Source organism: Falco rusticolus, chromosome Z (genome assembly GCF_015220075.1).
Source record: "Falco rusticolus isolate bFalRus1 chromosome Z, bFalRus1.pri, whole genome shotgun sequence".
NCBI lineage: Eukaryota > Metazoa > Chordata > Aves > Falconiformes > Falconidae > Falco > Falco rusticolus.
Genome location: NC_051210.1, coordinates 81,270,325 through 81,291,316, shown reverse-complemented (window position 1 = coordinate 81,291,316; position 20,992 = coordinate 81,270,325). Strand labels below are relative to the sequence as shown.

The 20,992-nt window shown below is 47.8% G+C and overlaps 1 protein-coding gene across 3 annotated transcripts in view; it reads right to left on the bottom strand.

Moving 5' to 3' along the window:
• CTIF (cap binding complex dependent translation initiation factor) overlaps positions 1 to 20,992 on the bottom strand; it is a 141,422-nt gene that overhangs the window by 63,288 nt on the left and 57,142 nt on the right. For all 3 annotated transcript variants that reach the window (XM_037374327.1, XM_037374328.1, XM_037374330.1), the window contains one exon: positions 606 to 682. In XM_037374327.1, coding sequence (XP_037230224.1) covers positions 606 to 682 — 77 coding nt within the window. The remainder of the gene's footprint in view (positions 1 to 605; positions 683 to 20,992) is intronic.

Genomic DNA, 20,992 nt, shown 5'->3' with positions numbered 1-20,992 from the left:
AGGACTCTAGATGCCCTCATATAATTAAATATGCAATTTACACAATTAAATATCCAACTGACCCAATTAAATTAACTCAATGGATTGAAATCACCAATGACACAGGAGCGCGGCTGCCTGTTTCACACATCCCCTCCTTCATGCAGACAGGCATCCCAGGCTCGCTGCAAACCCCTCTCAACCCGTACAATTGCAGGTGACCCTGAAAGTCAGCAGATTTTGCCTTCCAACAGAAAGAGAGGAAGCATGTTACAAGGATTCAAAGCTTTTGCAGATAATATGTTGCCAGCTGCCTCTTCTAATACAAGTCGGGGGATCTGGCTATGCTGGAATAAGCGTAAGGGCTAGAGGAGGTCCTTAAGATACTCCTGGAGCCATACAGGACATATTCTGCATTTAGAAGGCAAACCAGGGGGATGGACACACTCTGCATTTTCAGGACGTTAGAGCTCAAATAAAAGTTTATGCATTAACCCAACGGTGGCAGCTGCTAAACAGCAGTATTGTCCAAAGACACTCCCTAACACACTGCGGGAAAATGTGCAATGATAGGAGAGAAAATAATAATAATTTTTTAACAAAAACATTAAAGAGATTTCACCTACCTCCGGTCGTTTCTCCTCCTTCTGAACAGCTTTTTGGTGTGTGCGATTTCAGCTTCATGAGGCAATGGATGGTAACCCTGTAAAACAGAGAGAAAAGCAGCGATCAGCTTCAAGATACAGGGGGCATCAGTACGGAAGGGGTCACAGTGAGACAGAGCCGTACACCCAACGTGAGCATGATAAAAGAAACAGTTCCTATCCAAACATCCTTACAATATCTCAGACCCTATCGATGCAGGTCTGGAAATCCACAGACTTCTTGTACCCCCTCAGGGCCATTGCAATGAGCAGGGAATGAAGTTATCTGCAATTTCTGTATGGGAGAAACCACACGGGGCAGATAACTGGACCACGTGTGGATAGATCCCAATGTGTACCACGTACGGGGAATTCACCCACTTCACACATGACACTGCTGATACTGGTGCACCTAAACCAGCCACTTTCACTGGGTTGTTTCCCTTGTACTTATATATTTATCTAAAACCTAGCCGTAAAAATGTCTGTAAAGGGATGATGCTCAGCACCATTTTGAGGATACTGGAGTAAGCCACCACAAGCCACAGCTGGCAGGTCTGCTGGGGCTGTGCCCCCATGCCATTGGCAAGTCAACAACCACATCATGGGCACCTCGCTGATCCTGCCCACCGCGAGCCAGTCAGCCCCTGCGGAAGGGATGGGTGGCATACACCTTACTGGGAACCACTGGGACGACAAGGATGCTCAGTGATTTGCCCAAGCCAAGCCAGTGGAAAATCTCCATGTAAGTCAAGCTGCTATCTTGTCCTGTCTCCACTGGAGGTGCCAACTCTCTCACTTGTATCTCTATCTGATAAGAGGGATGCTGTATTTACCATCCTGCTGTGGGAATCGTGAGGCTTTGTTAACGTCAGCAAAGTGCTCTGAGGTTCCTGGATGAAAGGTACTATGAAGTGCAAAGTATTATTTATTTTCCAGGGACCACAGAGCTGTCATAACCATAATGAATTTTATTTACGCAGTATTGTACTTCCCTGGCTGGCAATAAAAGCCCTGTAAAAGTCGCTCCTTTTATTTCCATTGCAATCTATCTTAGCCTCAGAGCTCCAGCCACTGCTGGTGAATCACCACGCACGAGGAGCCACGAGGGAGCAGCCTGGGCCAGGGCAAGGGCTGGGTGGGAATGCGTCTCACCAAGCAGCAGCTTTGCCACATTGGCATGACAACATAACACACCAACTTAAAAAAAAAAAGAACAGTCTCTCTCTCTGTTAAAAAGCCTTAAAAATGACAGTTAATTTTAGTAGCAGTTACTGAGATAATATTTTTAGTTCCTCTGGCGGAAGAGGTAATGGAGGAGAAGGGTTGCTGGGTATGCTAATGAATTTAAGTTTGCAGACTGGAGAAACCATCCCCAAGCCCAAGACCAACACGGTTTATTGTGACCATCCACCCTGGCCATCTGCAAAGAGCCCGGACTAACTGCCACTGCAGCAGCTCTGCAGCTCCCATGGCAGCTGGAGCCCTCCACTTGGGAGACCTTTGCTCTTGGAGACTTCAAGCACTGAACTCATCAAGCCCTTGGGGAAGTCCTGCTGCTGGCTTGCATGTCCCCGTTTGACCTTTGTTTTGGCTGCGGTCTTGAAGTGTGCTTCCTGAGAAGGTAGTTTCCCTTTTAACTTTCTTCTTGACTTTTAACTCTTCCAGAGAAAAACTGGATATGCCATGATCATACGGTGTAGCACAGGCATTAGAAAGCACGCTCAAGAGTAGTACCCACTCTCGGTGACCAAAAATGATCCTCCTCTCCCACTGAAACACCCCTAACACCCAGAGGTACCACACCAGCCGCAGCATCCTACATGAGCCCGTAGAGCGATAGTACAGGGGCCATCGTTAGGTGAAGCCACCTTAGCCTTCTTGCACATCTGCTCATCCTGCCAGGATCTGCTCAGTGATGAGTGTTGTCCTACTGTTCTGTGGGCCTCCACATCCAGCATCAGAAAAAGCTCTCCTCATGCTCTGTAGATCTCACCTCACAACTCACACAGAGCACATCTTTGACTAATAAGAGGTAGTCTGGGAGTAGGGAAAGGTGGCAACTTGCTCTCCTGGGGCTGTGGTTAAGTTATCACCAGGTCTAACCTGGGCTCCTGCAGCCAAACACCTCATGGTTAGTTCTGTGTGGCATCTTTAAAGTCTAATAGCTTAGAATCATACTGAACCTTCACTGCTGAGGGCTGTGGTTTGAATCTTCCTCATTGCTTATGTTCCAAATCACTTCTCTTCATGGAATGCATAGGAGGAGTTTAATATCTCCAAGATCTCTGTTCCTCGGAAAATTTGCTTGAAATTGGCCAATGAGTACCGAACCGAGTGATAAAAGGAAGGAAGGGAGCAGACACACACGTCCCAATCACATCAGCCATGCTACTTTAGGAAATCAGGCTAAAAATAGCACAATACTCAGTAAGGCCATTTCCAAATGCTGCGCTACCACAACAGGCTAAAGCTTGGGGTATTTTTAAGTATTTAAGCTGCTTTGCAGACACACATGCAAATACAACTACCCTGGAAAAATGAAACTATCTGTCAGAACAGAAGGACCTAAAGCACCGACTTCCTCAATGCGAAGCCTTCGTTAAAGTCTCAGGAGCTGCCTTTCTGGTCTTTCCAACTAGAAACCGTATGTACGGTGGTGCATTGCTGCAGGTCCTCCTTGCAGAGCATCTCTGTGCTTCCACAGACCTCTGCCCATCACCAGCAGACAGCACAGGGGTGAGACATGGATTAATGACACGGCAATAAGGCTCCTAATCCAAGGAGTACTCCTGGACATTGCCCATGTCTGAACAAAGGAGAACTTCATGCTCCCGTTAGGAAAATCAAGCATCTCACTTCTCCAGCTGAGCAGTTGCTTTCCCTAGTCCTAGTCATGAGACAATGTTTTGGAAAAAAACAGTCACTGATCCCTACTCCGGTCTATTTTGGTGCCTAAACAGAGCTAAATTTGGAAGGGAGAAAAGTCGACTTCTTTTGTGCAGCAGGCTGATGTAAAAGGAAGTATCAGCAACTCTCAAGAAGGGTGGAGTGGCTGCAAGATGACTGAGGGTGCTGGGTGGGTGGGGATGGACCAGAGTCCCAAGGGCACGGTGAGTGCCTTGATGATGTGGCTCTCTTGGGCTTGTCTGAAGGCTGCTCCCCACCATGGGTCATGCAGGACAGTAGTGGAAGTGCCTTCAGTAGAGCTGGCTTGCTGAGGACAACCTGGATCTGAAATGCAGCTCTTCCATCTTTCAGCGGACACACTCTATAGGAATCTGAAACTCCTGAGCAGAACCAAAGGGAAATGTTTTGCAAGGCTGAAGACCACCCTCTGCTCCACAATGGGTCTACAAAGAAGACCTATACAAGAGGGATGTTTTTTGCTCCTGCTAGAGCCAGAAGACACCATCAAACCCAGGTGCTCATGGTTTTCATAGGCAAGTTTGGAACTTCTCAGTGGACAGCAAAATCACATTTGACCACTCTCGCACATCGGTTTTATTTTAAAATCTATTTGCAGGTGGCTGGAGGAGAATGTAACAAACCAGCATTTCAGTGCTGCTGGATCTGGAAGTAAGGGGTGTGGGAAAAGCAAAGAAGAAGGAGCCCATGGTCTCACGAAGAATCACTAATAGAGGTCATTTTCAATTCTGGAGCTAAATACTCTGCAGTTTACATGGTGGGAAGCTTGGAGCAGAACCTGAGATGCCCATGGGACTTCTAACACACACATGTATGTGTAAGTCAAGTTTAAATTATAAACATGCACACTCTAACAAGAAAGGCCAACAGCTCTGGCAAAGAAGGGGCACTCAGGACCGGTCTGCTCTCCAGGCCAGTCCCCTAGAGAGCAGCTATGCTGTGATGTGCGTATTCATTTTTAGATGTTTCAGGGAAAGCAGCTCTTGGAGAAGGGAAGGTGATGTCTGGCAAGCTTAGGTGACTGTCATATGGACAGCCAGCATACGCCAAGGGAAATCTGTCATCTACTGAAGATGCTGCAAACAGACAGAGGAGGGGAGCAGGTCTGATGCCCACGTGCACTCCTCTTCTAACGAAGTTATCTGCCCAGCCTTCAACCCCATCCTCCTGCCCATGGGAATCCAGAAAGCTGGCAGCTGCCTCTCCACTGCCCCAGACCCATTTACATCAAAGTTTAATGAAAGAACAAAGAAAAAGCTTTCAAGATCTTGTTGGCAATCTGCAGCAATGCAAGAGCCTCCACCTCTCCCCCCAGCTGATACCTGTCCCCCCCCAGCAATGTCCCTCTTCTGAGCCATCCCACCCCGCATCTCAGTCCAGTAAACTGCAGGGTTCTGGCGGGGAGGGACATGAAGAAGAGGGGCAGGACCAGAGGAGGGAAGTGTTGGTTTTTGAGCTACCCTGCTAGAAGCCAAAGCTTTGCTATCATTTTTCTCATGCCTCCTCTGCAGCAGCAGCAGCTGAAGAAGTTGGAGGACAGCACCAGCTTTGCCTTTTACTGGGGATGGTAAATCCACGGCAAATCACCAGGAGATGAGCAGAAACAAGGCAGAGGTTTTTGCTGCTGGTGGTCCTTCTGTGACCACCCTTAGGCAGCAAATCCCAGGGACTCCTTGGGCATCTGACAGCAACTGCTTTACAAAAGGGATGGTCCTAGTTGGGACCAACCTGCACCCTCCCTCCTTCTCCTCTACCTCAGCACTTCTCAAGTGCAAGTGTTGTCTGGGGTGGCCAAATTCATGGGTCTTCCACAAAGACTCTAGCGGCTATGAGAGTTCATATGGGAGCTAATGGGGCTCATTGCTTCACCCCCATGGTCTTCATGTGTAATGCAGCCTGACTTTCTGATGTGAAACCTCACCCCACCTTCACTCATACCCATTCATTCAGCCTTTTCCATAGATGTTCCCAAGCAGCAGAAACACGCCCGGCCCATGACAGTCAAGCAGGTGAAGATGCCTGAATAGGACACAGCAACACTGAAACCCTGTGAGTGAACAAAAGGTTGAGAAAAGCAACTGGACTTATGGAAAAAAAACAGTGTTGGGGTGATGTAAGAAGGAAAAGAAATGATCCATATCACAGGATCAGTCCGCATGAGCTTCATCTCAACAGCCTTCTGTGCCCTCAAGAAACATCTCCGCCCTTGCTTATCTTAAACAAATGGTTGCAGAAGGCCTGAACTGAACAAACAGGTTATTAGCCCTGCAGTAGGTGCCAGGAGTTTCACTGGGTTTTATTGCACACAAAGGTCAGGGTGGGATTTCTTTTATGGGGAGGTGGGAAGGGTGAGGTGGGGTTGGGCTCATGGCGGCCTTGAAGATGACCCATCTGCATGCACAAAGGCAACAACAGAAATATCGAGGTTGGAGGGAGCATAAAAAAATAAATATACTGTGGTTCCAGAAATTATCTGCAGAAACCAACCCAGTGACCTGCGACACCCCATGATAAGGCTTTCATCTGCCTATAGAATGGATTATCTCTGGCAGGCAAGTCTGGGACAGCACAGAGCTGCAGATATATTCAACTTCTACTGTGCTGGTCCCACACCTGTGGTGCCGAAGGGGTCCATACTCAGTACAACCAACCCAGCCATATAATTGCACATGAAAAACATGGCAAAAGCACCGCTACCTTTCCACTAGCATCATCCCCACCTCCTCTACCCACCATCTATCAACACACGTTAAGTCCGGTGGGCACTTCCAGCAGAGCCATCTCCTTCGAGGCCACTTGCTGTTGCCTCTTTCGCTTCCAGAAACTCCCACAGCACTGGTCTGCAACCCACTCTCTTCTCTTACACAAGGGGAATTTTTTACCTCTTGAAAGGAGAAGGCTGAGGCATTAACCAAACCCTTGACCTGCTTTGGAAGCCATGGAAGAATACCAAACAATGTCAGGAAGCCGCCTGGAAATTATTTCCTCTCTGTTAAAATTTAAGTGATAAATCTGTTCCTTCAAATTGCAAGCTATTCATTTTTCCTGGAAGGTCCTTATAATAATAGTTGCTTCTGAATAAGGAATTAGTTGGTGCTTAACATCAATGGAATAGAAAGTGCAACAGTTTTACAAAATACTCATCACCCAAGGTAAAAGGCAGGTAAATCCTTACAGCACTTCGCGGTTGCAGCTCTCCCATCACTCCTCACCCACAAGCACCCTCCCATCACAGCACCCATGGGTCCTGGCAACCTCCAAGGATGCCTTCTTCAACCTCAGTCACTGGAGCCAGCGGTAAATTAAACTATAGGGCTGGCAAAGCAGATTTAGTTTCCAGCCACCCAGAAGCTGGAAATGGAGCAAAACTCCTCCAGCTTTGCCACCACTGATGTGGCAAGTCCCATGGCAGAGGATGGATGCTCTATGGGACCTTGACAGTAGCACGTGCTTCCCCAATGAATCATGGCACAGCGCGACATGCCTCAAAGAGGAGGCATAGGAAGTTGTTTCCTGGGACATGTCCCAGTTTGGAGGACTTCCTGATGAACTGCATCTTTGGGGAGCACACCATGAATCACACATCACCAGCAAAGACGGAATGCGCAGCTGCAGCACGCATGCCTCGGTGATGAGCACCTTGGAGGTGACTTTCTCCAGAAAAAAGGGTGGGAACAGAGAGGAGTGATGGCCGTGACGGTGATCAGGACTGTCACAGCTACACACCACTCTTTATTTACCACTAAAAACACTTGCACTATTCCTTACAGGGCTCTGCCTTCCCACGTTGCCCCAGGGATGCAACCTCCAGGACTGCCACTTGCTGCGCATCACTGCTGGTCTACACGACCCCTCTCGTGACCCAAAGAACTACCATTTAGACGCTTACAGAAAGCAGACACCTGCTAGAGGGAAGACAGCATTTAAAATGGCATTAAATACTTCACAGCAGCTAAGCTGTCCCACTTCACCCCTCTGCAGCCGGCTCTGGGATGGAACAAAAGACACACAGAATGGTGGAACAACCCAGCGTAAAACTCCCCATGAGGGGCGCAGGATGCAAATGCAATTAAGGCGTTAGAATAATCAGGCAAAGCATCCCATGTGAAATGTACCAAGTGAACCTTCCTCAATGCCTTCTGCTGATTACTGACAGCGAGTTTTCCAGGGTCTATTTTTAACTCTTGGCCCCTAAGCTCCTGAATTATACATAATTCAGAGATAATAAAACTTTAAAATCCAGGACAAAGTCTCCTAGGAAGAGCTGCCTCTGCAAACACACACGTGCACATCTGTGCAACCAGGACAGCAGGAAGAAAACCTCAGCCGGTGCCACCAAGCCCTGGCTAAGCCACCGAGATGGAGACAGGCTGGAAACGCTGCTGCACTGAAACAGGGTGCTCCAGACACACCGACACGGACATGTGGTGCCATAGGAAGAATATAAATAACAGACAAAAGAAATCCCCTTTTGTTACAAGAATCCGCAAATCCAAAATCAGTTACAAGCTGACTTAGGAAACGGAGTTTTTTTCCCATGTTATAGCAAAAATGGGAACAATACTTTGTGAGTGGAAGTAACTCTAATTGTTTTAACTGATGTTATTTTAGTGTTGTTTAGGTTTATTGTTTATTTGTATGTATTTCCTCTACCCCGGTCAGGCTTAAAAACAAACCCTACTGTCAGCAGTAAAGCATCCCATCAACAGAAAAATACATTTATCCAGTAAATACAGATATAACCATGCCATTGCTTGGAGTCCTTAAATGTAGAATATTCCAAGAACCATTAAAATAAACAACACTGGTGACCTGAGTTTGCTTTCCCCAGGAAAAGGGAGCCTTTTTCAGCTAATATTGGGAATAAATACCGCCCACATCACTCACGACCACAAGGCACCACACCTGGCATTTGGTTTGCGGTCTGCCCAGGTAGCCCAAGATCATTCTGAGAAAGGGCTGTGCTGCTCTGAAAAGCTTGTCCTACATTTTCTGTGGCTTTTGCCAGTTTGGGGGTGAGGGAGGAACTGCTTTAGTTGGGATGTAGAGTGTTATGAGGTTGCTATGGGAGTATTTGTAACTCGAGCTATTTCAGTCCCTCTGGGACCTCGCGTTTCTTTAAAGTATAATTTTCCTCTATATTTTTCATGTTCCCCAGTCTGGTTTTCCCTGTCTCTTGTCACCTTCAAAGCCTAGCATTCCCCACTTATGCGCCTCGATGTGCCGTTTGACCATGCCTCTCCAGCTGAGATGAAGCAGGCAGGTGAGATGGCAGGACCTCAGCACCTCCCCGTCATGCCGTTGTGGCGGACAGCGTCACGAGGAGGAGACCTGCAGGCAGAATAGGGACTCCGCAATGAATTTATAAGGCAATCTACAAACACAGCCCACAGGACAACGGGGAATCTGGGACCAGAGCCCAGGTCGCCCCCTTAGCTGGAGGGTCTGTTGAAGGCCTGTGCAATCCCCAGCACTGGTACAGCCTGCCCTGGCTGGGTATGCTCACCTCAAACTCAGCATCACTCTCAGCAGGAGGTAAGGGCTGTACCCAAATATATTTTCATGTCACCCTTATTATTAACAAAAGATGGCGTATTTTCCATGTGCATTTGTGCAATCCCCCAGAACCAGGCCCCCACAAATCTTCTCCTCTTGGGTGGACCGGGGTTTTAGCCTACAGAAGCTCCAGCTCATGCAAACTCCCAGGAGCTGGGACAGTCCAACAGTGATGAAACCCCTTATTTGCAGAGTGATAACTTCATAACCTTACAAACAAGAGGTGGCTCCTCTTTTCTTTCAATATGGGTAGATCCAGAGGCTCTGCGAGAACTTTCTCGCTGCTCAGCCCTTGGCACTTCCCATTGGAGGCCTTCCAAGTGCATGAAGTTTTGCAACACCCTAAGATCACAGGCAATTGTTAATAAGTCAATGAGCATTTTTTGCCATGATCCGTATCACTATGATCCGTGCACTGCTCCACCAAAGCAAAAGGGAATTTTGCCATCAACTTTAATAGGGGTGGTGGTGGCGGCAGCCCTTCTTGGTCCACCAGTGGTCCTTTCTTTGTAGACCTCATGGCTGAAGCAAGCTGTGCAGAATATCACCCTCCTTTCCTTCTCCAAGACCCTTGTATTTTGCTGGAAACATTTTCACACAACAGATATTTCCGTTTGCAGCTGGCTGAAGACACAGCCAATGCACTTTCCCCAGGACTAACCCACAAAGAAATGTTTTTTCTCCTTTCTGAAGTCTCTGCTTAGTCTAGTTCAGCCCAGACAGAGCAAGTGAGGATCCCATGTTGCAGCCACCCCAGCTCGGAAAATACCCCAATGTGTAAATGCCAATTTAATCTTATAAAAGCCTCATTCTTCCCTTTGAAAAGTCCCACTCCTTTGCAAGAGTGTGGGCTGTGCAACACAAGGGCTTGACTTTCTCCTTGCCAGGTTGCTGGCAGTTTGTACCTGGGTAGAAGAAACTGCTTCTTGAGTGTCCATCTGCTCCCTCCCAGGATTTTCTTTTTATGCATCGAGGACTAAGATTCCTCCTGCTGTAACGGGTTTTAACACAGGGACAAGCACAGAAAACATTATGCACTTGCCACAGAGTATCAATCATATCACATCATATATTAATTACGCTGGTGGTTTTTCACTGGTGCTTTGCAGACCTCTGGGAGCCATGCACTACTTTGAACAGTAAAAAGAGGAGGAGTAAGAAAAGCATGTTTGTAGCTGCTTTACAGCAGTCTCCAAATCTGACATTTGGAAATGGATCTGGCATTGCCACCAAAATTAATCCTGAAAAACTGGTTTTTTATCCAAAGGACAGCCATATCCACTCCCTGTGTCTTGCAAAGGTGGAACTTCAACCATGACAACTCCAAAATCATTTCAAGCTGGCCAAGAGGACACACCTCCAGGTGTTTTAACAGAACCAAGTGGGGAAAAAGATCAGATTTAGATTGAATATTAGGAAAAAATTCTTCACTGAAAGGGTTGTCAAGCCCTGGAACAGGCTGCCCAGGGAGGTCGTAGAGTCACCAGCCCTGGTGGGATTTAAAAGATGAAGTGCTTAGGGACGTGTTTTGGTGATGCTGGGTTAATAGTTGGACTCGATGATCTTAAAGGACTTTTCCAACCTAAACGATTCTACAATTCTGTAAGAATCAGCACCAAGACTCAACAAACCAACCCAGCTCCTGGATATTTTCATGTGGCAGGTGACCAGCACCAAAGACCTTGCTCACTGGGATGTCTTGCATCACGTTGCCCCTATTCACTAGGGCTTTTTTAGCTCCTTTCTGCTTTCCTTGGTGCACTTCTTGCTGGCATGATTGTGCCCGCACGATGGGCTCAGCTCCAGAAACTGGGAAAGGTCTGGGATAGCAGTCACCAAGAATGGTATGGCCAACAAGCAGGAAGGGGCACGATGGGAAAACTGCAGATGAACTTCATGATGAGCAACTCGGAATTGGCTGCCCAACTGCTCACTACCAAAGAGGGCTGGGAATTTCGGCAACCAGCACGCTCCCTGTGTCCATTCAGCTGGCTCCCTTCTCTATCCAGGACCCCTGCCTGCCACTGCCAGCACCGCAGCCATAAGCATCCCACAGATGCTATGCCTTCAACAGTGGCTTGAAGTCAACGCAGTGGCCCTATGGCAGCCCTGGGATGCAAAATGACATCTCCCATGCTATACTCCAGACTCACCTGGGTAGTTCTCCTGTGCGTCTGCCTACAGCCTTAAATAAAGTAGCCAAGTACCTTGCCAAAAGCAAGACGTCCTCACTGGCATATTGCTCTCCGCCCGCTGTACACAGTTACACCTGTGTACAAGATGCCAAAGGCACGCAGGTCCTTCCTCCTGCCTGCATCTCTGCTGGGATCAGAGAAACCTGGCGAGTCAGTATGGCTCAAGCCTGCCCTTCCCAAAACCAAGTCATCAGAGGCCTGTGTCTCTGTGCTTGGCAGCCTCGGCCTTTCTCTCCTTATCACCGCCAAAAATTATTCCTTTAACATCCATGGCCTTTTGCCAGCAAGAACGCTGCGCAAGGAGCAGAACTGTCTCCTCCAGTCCTCTGACAAACCTAAGAAACAAAAGCTAGGCTCTTCCTCATGCGAACAAACAAAAAAAAATAGTAATTCCCACCAGCTAAGAAAAGCTGGAGGTTAATATAAATTCCATGGATGAGAGGGGGAAACGGAGCTGCATTCAAAGACTCGATGGCTAACCACGCTTCCTTCATCTGGCAACTGCCCACTCCCCCAGCAGTTATTGAGGAAGTTAGACGAGCGCTGTATTTGTTCCAGCTGCAGATTTCCCTTAACCCCTGGCAGTGGTGTTTTCAAAAACCACAGATCTTGTTTTCTGATGGTGCTTTTCATTTTCGTGCGTGCCACAGCTATAGTTATTAGCTTTAAGTGCTGTCATTCATAGATTAAAAATAAAGAAAAAAACCACCCCTTTGCCATTCTAAGAAGTCCAGGCTGGATGAGCAAATGGGGGATTAAAAGAAGGCTTTCAGGAATTAGCTTGGAACAGGAAAGAAGAAGATAAAGCCATTATAAAAGCCTGTGCTAATACAGGAGTCCTTTTTGTTGTAAGTGTTAATGCAGCCCCACAAATTCCTGTGAAGATTTATTAGTCAGGTCATATAATCTGCTCCCCTTCCTCTTCTGATGATAAAATCAAGGCTATTTTCCCCACTAAAATGTCCCTCTCTCTCAATTAAGAGGAAAAAAAATTTTTTTTTTCACCAAGGTAGTGTCTGTGGTACACACAAGGCTACGGGTGAGGCCGATGCCTTCAGAAGAGCAAAACAGAGACACTGAAATTCAGGTACCCGTTTAGAGACTACACTACTGGGATGCTCCCCGTAAGGTAAGCGCAGCCCCAGGTCTGTGGTACCCGAAGCTGAATAACTTGACGGAGATGGGACGTGCAGCACTTTTTCCTCCCATCATCCCAGACCTTCTACAGCATCCACTGTCCCATGGGACTTCAGTCCAGTAAATCATTTACTTTATGCGAACCTGCTCCCATCTACTGTTTGTCTTGGCTCTCAGCCAGCCGAGCACTTAGGCACATGCTTAAAGTTAAGCACAAGAGTAAACAGATTGAAGTCAGGGGGACTTAAAATTAAGCACATATTTCAAGGATTTGCTGGATAAGGGCCTTAACCCCAGTGCACAGCGTTTAACTGGGATGATTCCCAGCTGATTAACTCCCCCCTTTCCCTGACCTCCCCTCCATTGGACCAGGCAACAAATGGTGTCTGTTTTGCCGCCACGCTAAAGGCTTGGCTTTAAAGAAACCCTGTCTAGCCTCCGGGCAAAGCGTGCCTTTCTTTAATTATACCTGCCTGTGAAATACCTTCCAGAAATCCCCACCCAAACAAAGCCTCAGGAAAGGAAATAACGGAAATTCTTGATGGTCTCCACAGGGGAAACAATCCTAACCAGTGAGACAAGGTGCACGTAAGATGAGGCTGATGACTGTTCCTACTGTACGCAGCTCCTAACCCAGAGAGACTCCTTAAATCTCCAGCAGAAACTCTGAGCTACCACAGTCTTCATCTCCCAGGGCAGGAGCCTTCTTGAACCTGGCCCTTGCACGGGGGCTCTCTGCATGTCTTAAGACCTGAAAAGCTTTTTGATGTACACGCAGGGGAAGAAGAGATGTGTGGCAACACGAAATCCATGAAACCACCATGCTCTCCCCCACAGCAAAGTGCAGCACCCCATGGGGAATATTCCAAGGGACCGCACAGCTTCTAAAGGGCTGGAGGTCACCTGCATGACTGGGGTTTTTTGCCTTCCAGGCCCTTTCATACGAGTTTTTATTTGATTTCAATTGCAACTACCCATGCTAGAACCTTGATGGCTGTGGGCATGTGTGGAGATCTGGCAGAGCAAAAGCCTGCGTGGCACAGAGGGGCAACCACTCCCAACAGGCAGCACAGGCGAGACTTGGTAGATATGGACAAAAGAGCTGAGCAGAAGATTGGAAACCTGGACACAGAAGACAAAGATTTGCTGTTGATTTCTCCAGAAATAGGATTGCTTTCATCAAGGAGGAGCAGCTTGCCCAGAACTTGATAGTGGACTAATGGAACATCACCAAGCACCAAGCCCCACTCCCATCCCTTACCCGTCTGCATCCAATTCACTTCTAACCATCCTCTGCTGCATTCTCATCTGCTCCTGAACAGTCAGTCCTGCCCACCAGGGCACGAACATCTGATCTGCCTGTGCTGCACATAGCAATGGCACTAAATAATCAAGCACCTTTGGAAAAGCACCTGTGAAAGATGCCTGGATAATTCCATCCAGACCGAAAACCACTCTAGGCAACCACTAGATCATCAGTTTTCACTGCAAGCACATGCAGAAAGACTTCTGCACTGCCAAACCCCCTTCTCTTTTAATTCAACCTCATGGCAGGAAAGCTACCTTACACCTCCCAGAAGAAGGGCACGGCCACCAGCTGCTGCACTGCAGCCTTGCCCTTCCTGAACCAACGACTCTCTGAAGCTGAAGACTGGCAGAATAAATTCAAGTCCTGTGTTGTATGCAAAGCACACCATGAAAAGACATGGCAAGTACAAAGCCAAACGAGGCCATCTGCTTCCACTTCAGACAGGAATGGCAGGATGGCCAAGTAGTTGAGGAGCTCCACCTCTACTCCAGCAGGTTCCCAGCCTCAGGTACACCTGCAGCCCTTGGAGCTACTCATGGTATATTTTTGTGGCCTCACTGGCCATGGGTAGCTGGGTGCTATTTCTTCTACACAAGGAAGAGCAGCCAAGCAGTTTTAACTTGGAACTCTTCACCTGACCTCCACCGAGGTCAACATAGCCCGTCTAATTATCATTTGTTACCTGTGTAGCTACATTGCTTCGAAGCATCACTGAAATCCTGGAGCTAGATGCTGTACGCAAGAGCTCGGAAAGCTGCTCCAGTACCAGGAGAAAAGCAGCGTAACACCAAGGCTGGAAGAACTCACAACTTTTACCTTCAAACAAGGACATTTATGGGGGGAAAAAAAAGGTTTAAATAAAATTGTTTGTCTAAGCATTTATGAATTGAACTAAAAATAATTTCCCCTTCAATCAAAGGACCCCGTAGTGTGTGCAGTCCCAGCGCTGTGGCATTGCAAGGGGGTGGGTGTGAGACCCACAATTTATCCCTGGCCATGGATGCTCCTACTGCGCCCTCGGGATTTTGAGCAAGACATGGGACAACACCCCCACCATCTCCATCGCCAGAGGTCCTGCCCTCTGACAGTTTTCCATAACCAGGTTTGGTCTTGCTTCAGCCCTCGGAGCATTGGCAGAAGCAGAGGAGCTCCCACTCGGCCGCACTGACAAAGCGGATGAGGGGAAAGAGGAGCTGCTGCCATGCTCTTTGGATCATGTCAGGTCGCACGTACATTTGAAGTTGGCCACCCAGCTCTCAGCAGCCAGGAGCTATCTCGTAATGGCTACTTCCTCCACCACTCGCAGACCTGATCTTCAGGAAAGCTCTGTAGTGTGAGGAAATCCTGAGCATCGCCACCAAAGTGTTATCGACACAGCAAGGAGATAATAACGACAGGAACTGCCTTACGGCAAAATCACCATCATGATTCATGCGACTGCTTGGTGCCAAGGTCCAACAAGCTGGAACACAGCGAAAGAAGGTCACACATGCTTTTAGCTGGTTATTGTGTAAAGAAAAAAAAAAAAAAAAAAAGAGAGAGAAAAAAACAGAGGGGGGTTCCTACAATTTGATTGGGCATCATCCACTCTCCCTCTGGCAAATGAATCAGGTCTTTGGTATGGCTTACTGCATTGAACTCGCCTTCTCCTAGAAGGCCACAGGTCCAACCTTCTCCTTTGGGAAGGCAGGTGGCATCTAGCCTGGCAGATACAAAATGCCACCTGGAAAGAGTATCACCATTCATGGTGGGAGAACCTAGCGTTCTCTGCAAGTCTGGTGACTGCTCTGGATTCACAAGAAATATCACAAAAACCACAGCAGCCCCCTGATCCACGTACAACCTCCCACAACAGAGAGATGCAGGCTGCCTGAATGATGGACAGGACTTGTGGACACCCTGCCGGGGGTCACAGGCCCCATAGCACTTCTCCAAAGACCTCTTACTCCAGGGACTGCTGGCTCAGACCTTCATGGTCTGTGATACATATCCAGGGAGAAGCAGGCACATCATTAAAGGCACCGTCTTGAAAACCTGGGTGCTGCCAGATGGTTGATCTTTAGAGCAAGCACAAGATGGCAAGCAGCCGCACCTCCTTCAACTCCATCCTTGCTGGAGACAGCATGCCACCAGCACACTGGCTTTGCACCTGTGAGAGCAGCAGAAATTCCCCATCTTGGGCAACCAGAGAAACCGAGGAGGTCAAGGGCTGGTGAGACATGAGGGTTCTCTATCCTCTGTGGGGATTTGGCCACTTGTTGAGCAGACGCTGGGGAAGATGCTGCCGTGGCATCGTGGAGAAGCACATATGCACAGCATGGGGACAGATTTCCCCCCACCATGAGAAACACTCATTGGTATGTTCTCCAAGGGCAGTGCTACACCAGAAATAGAGCACCTTGGAGACTTCATTTTGTTTTTTCGTTCTTTTTTTTTTTCCTTCTTCTTTTTGCAGCTTAGCATTACTGAGTTCGCAGAGTCTCTCTTTAATGTCACATGTGCTGCTCAGGTCCCTCAGGCCCCAGCAGAAGCAGCCCGGGATATTTGCACAGACCCCTCACAATGGAAGGAAGAGGGTGTAGGAGGGAGGATCAGGCTGCTGACCCCTTTATTGTTCTTGGGCCAGAAGAAAGCTTCCTCCTGGCTTAAGAACCACAGCGCTGAAAAAGTTTTCCAGCCAAAACGAGTCAGATGGAGTCACTGGGTGGTGGTTTTTTATTTTTTTTATTTCTTTCTCCTTCCCCTGCCTCCCCCTTCGGTCAAGCAACGGGGAGTCACAGGGTTGTGCTCCATTCACAAAATACCTGCTGCACATCACGTAGTCCTTCCCCCCCGACGGCAGGGAAAGGCGCTGTAACCCAAGCAAACGAAAATAAACCTTTTTTTTTTTCTCCTTTCTTCGCAGATTTGAAAAAAAAAAAAAAAGAAAAAAAGAAAGGAAAAAAGGACCCTGCTCCCAGACTGACGCCTTCAGCGCGCGCCTGCCAGGGAAGGGGTAGGCGGAGGGGGGGAAATAAGATGATGATATGAAAGAAAACAAAACCAGCAATTCTGCTCCGAAAGGATGAAATGGAGGTTTTCCAAAAAAACACCCCACCATTATATAATGAGGCTTAACTTGGAGTCACCGGGGTCACACGATGCAGCAGACTGGAAAAACCAAAGCGCAGTGTAGCCTTTTAATTGTTAAGCCAACCATAAAAAAAATGAAATAGAAAAACGATATTGTGATTGCACGACAAGGTGGCTACTCACAGACGAATGGTCAGGGTATTTTTTTACCCCCTTTGCTCTTTCTGGCTGAAATGCCATTTTAGTGTGAGTTTGACTCCTTGCTTTTCTACTTATCAGGGTGGTGACCTGTTTTGCTGGGACACTGTTGGCACCAGGCAGTGATGCCGTGGGGCGCATGGGGACCGCGCCGGCTCCCGAAGCCGTAAGACATGCACGGCTGATTTGCACTGAAAGCAAAAGAAAGCACAAGTGGAAACTTTACCCCAAGAATCCAGGTATCAAACCCCATCACTGGGTTTCCAGACCAAAATTTGCATGCAAGATGATTTTTTAGCACGCCAGTTGCATCTACAAGTCCATCCACGATCCATGGTCACCTGCCTAGCCTCCAGATTCTCCATAGCCTTTAGGTTGAGCTGGTTGTACAACCACAGGCAACCCTGAAGCTCCTCCATCCTTGACGTCTCCCAGCGCTGTCTACATCAGAAGTCCAAGCTGCAGCGTTGAACAAGCTCCATGGACACAGTAGCATGGACAGGAACAACCCAAATGAGAAGAAAGCTTTAAAACAGCCCACCCTAGCCCTCTGCTTTTGGAAAATCAAGCTTTCCTCGAGCACAGGCCCAATGGCTGGAGCAGAGTGGCCACCACCACCAAGCCACGGCATGCCCAGCAGGTCTAGCAGCAGTGGTGGGACCTGCTGGTACTATCAGGCTGGAAACATGGAGATCATCCTAGACTCCTCTTTTCTTCTAAATTACAACAAATGCAAATTTGTGCTTCATAGCTGAATCTTAAAAACTGGCTTTGGTCCAGATTATCATTGCAGAGCAACCATGAAACAACAGGACAGGGCGTCTCTTCAAACCATGACCACGCAACTCCTAACCCCAAACTTTTTCATTGTTATCTAGCAAACACACAGCCACCCAGACTTGAGGAACACACATTTTTACGCTGTATTTATTCATAGCCCCAGTAAGAAGGCTGGCCAAACAAAGGCAAACACAGCCCACCAGCTTTAAGGAATGATGTTGTGCATAGGTGCGTGATGGAGTAATTCATAGCGGCTCCCTCCCTAGGACCAGCAAGCAGAAACAAACCGTATCTTGTGTGATACCTGCTTATTTTGCCCAGCCAAAGGGAAACAAACGGCTCCTATAAGCATACATATTTTCCTTCCGTTCGGACAAGGCGCCTCAAAAGAATATACAATGAGAAATGAAATAATCAAGTGGGTCACAAAAGCAGGAAGAAATGAAGCTTTATGATCCTCCAGTGGTTTCTCTGCTCATACATTACAGGAATTAAAAAAAGAAAAAAAAAAAAAGGAGAAGAATTAAAAAGAAAGCAAGCCAACAATGAGGAGTTTCTCCACAGCGGTACCAGCAGGTGAAGGGCAGAGCAGAATAACCCTGAAAGACACTGGGGCAGCATCGTGTGGCCAAAGGCATGGAGACCACACTCCTCTCACTATTTTTATTACCCCTGATGAAATCCTTCAACCCCACCATCCAGCAAAGGCATTTTGGGGATGGCATAGACTTTTTTTTCATTGACCATGCCAGCACGCATACAGCTGAGCACTTGCCATTTTTACAGCCAGCAGGGAAGTTCACAGAGTACCGTCAAAAAACCCAAACAAACCCCAAAAGTATTTTTGAAATCATAAAATGAACGACAATATGAACATGGGGCTAGAAAGGACCTCTGGGGTATAGAGCTCAGTGTGCTATCACAGGCGAGGACAACACTTAATTCCCATCATAAACAGTCTTTTTGTCCCCGTGGAAGAGACATCCAGGCATCATGTGCAGCAATAAATTTCCCACTTAAAGGACAATCTTTGACCAAACAACCTTGGATTGCAATAGACACTTACCCTGCTACTAAATACCTGTATTTACACCCATAGTTATATATACATCGTCCCAAGCTGGACGGGATTCACTTACCTGCTGCCTCCGGGCAGGAAATTTGCATTTTAAGAACTTCTGGTCTCATTTATTGTATCGGTTTCTATTTCCATAACATCAGAGGAAAGGCAGCAGAAAGCAGGGGGAGCATCTTGTGGTTAAGAAGAAATTTTTAAATGCCACAGGAAACATTAGGCTCATATTTTGTCAGACAAGGGACAAGGACATCCCCTATTAGCAGGATTTTTAACGAGTGGTAAGTTTCTAGGCTCTGTAGGTCCCTCCGCCAATGGGGATGTATGCATGTCTCTCCTCTCTGGTCCTGCAGTATGTCTACTTTTTTTTTAGAGAGAAAACTCCTTCCTTCCCTTTATTTTATTAAAAATTCAGCTCTTTCACAGAGAGCAGGGAAGGGGATTAGGATATGGAAATAGCCAAGCCAGCAGAAATAGCTGCTTGACCAAAGAGACATTGAGTTTTTATTCAGAATCTTTAGAAATCTGGATATATTTTTTTTCTCTGCTCTTTTTACTTAATCATTACTCCACAGGCAGCTTCAGGAAAATGCTCAGCAAATTCAAGAGAGTGCAGCAAAAGCCCTCTCAGATTTCTAATGAATCCTCCGGGAAAACAAAGGAGAAAAAGAAGTAACACTATTCAGAAGTTAAAATTTGGGCAGGATTTGGGGTGGGGGCGTGTTAGTCTATAAAAAGGACCAGGAAAAACCAAAACAAAACCTCTCAGGCTTGCTTTGGATGTTATATGGCTGCACAAAAGCAAACCTTTTTGAAAGGGAAGTCAACTCTAAGCCTGAGAAAAGCCTGTGTTATTCTCTGGTGTGTTTTAGCCAGAGCTCAATGCGGTGACATTTTTGAGCCTCGAATGCCTGTCGAGTTGTTATTTTATACCCCAGTAGAAGTCCCCATGCCCAAATCAGTTAATTCCACAGAAAACTGCAGTGCTCAGGCCTAAAACTACTTCTGAACTCCTTAAAAGCAAAACAGAGGATCCTGTCTCACCATCCTCCCAGGAACCGAATTGCCCATCTGGCTCTCCCATCCTCTTGCCTTGTCTCCTTGCGGGCCCTGATCATGAATTCAAACCCCGCCACCTCCTACTGGTGAGCCCAGGCTAGTTCTGCCTTTGTGTGTCCCCCTCCATCAGCCTGATCCAACGAAAAGCTGCAAACCAGCCATAATTCCATTATTTTTCTTTTTCTGTAGCACAAACCAGCACTTGGCAAACTGGGATCTCAGGAACAGAGATGGTCCAGCAGTGGACACCACCACGGTCTTAGTCTCCCTCCTGCTGAGGTTGACATGTCATTCAAAGTGAGGTGGCGTCATGGATAAATGGAAACGTGAGTGTTCAGAGGAACATCCAGTAGTTGATGGGGCGGCAGTATCTTCTGGAGAAAGGGAGGACCCCTCAAGGACATGTGGCACCGACTGCTCTGGACTGAGCCCTGCCGGAGCATCGCATAGGAAATACGCAGAGTTGAGGATTACATTTGCAAAAGTGGGATTTCCAAGAGGACTCAGGGATGGGTCAGGATGCAAGTGAGGGAGACTTGGGCTGTGGGGCATGTCTAACCCTTAGGCACCGGCTCCCCTCAGGGTTGTGGTGCTCAGAGAAGGCAATGGGGGGTGTGTGTGTGTCACAGATACGTTCAGTATCAACTCCGCTCTGCTCAGGGTCTCCATCTGCTTTGAGGCTCACAACGATGCACAGTGCTAAGAAATTCAGTCCTGGGTGCAGAGAAACACCTTCGCCCTCCACAAGCCCCAGGGTCTCCCATGCTGGACATGCATCCCAAGCCCCAGTTGGGCACAGAGGGATGAAGAGCAGTGTGACCTCACGCAGCAGGGTGCGAGACCGCCACTGAGAAGTGAGGTTTCTGCTGAAGAGTGAGGTTTCTGCTTGGAAAAAACTTGGTTTCCCCTGTGCAGAACAGTGCTTCTGAGCCGCGCAGCGAGGCCGCAGTGCCCTCTAGTGCTGCAGGGCTTCCCTTGGCCACCAGCCCTGTCCCCTCGGCCACCAAACCCCAAACCAACCTTCAGAGCTGTAACTTAAGCCACCCTTGCCCTTTCCACC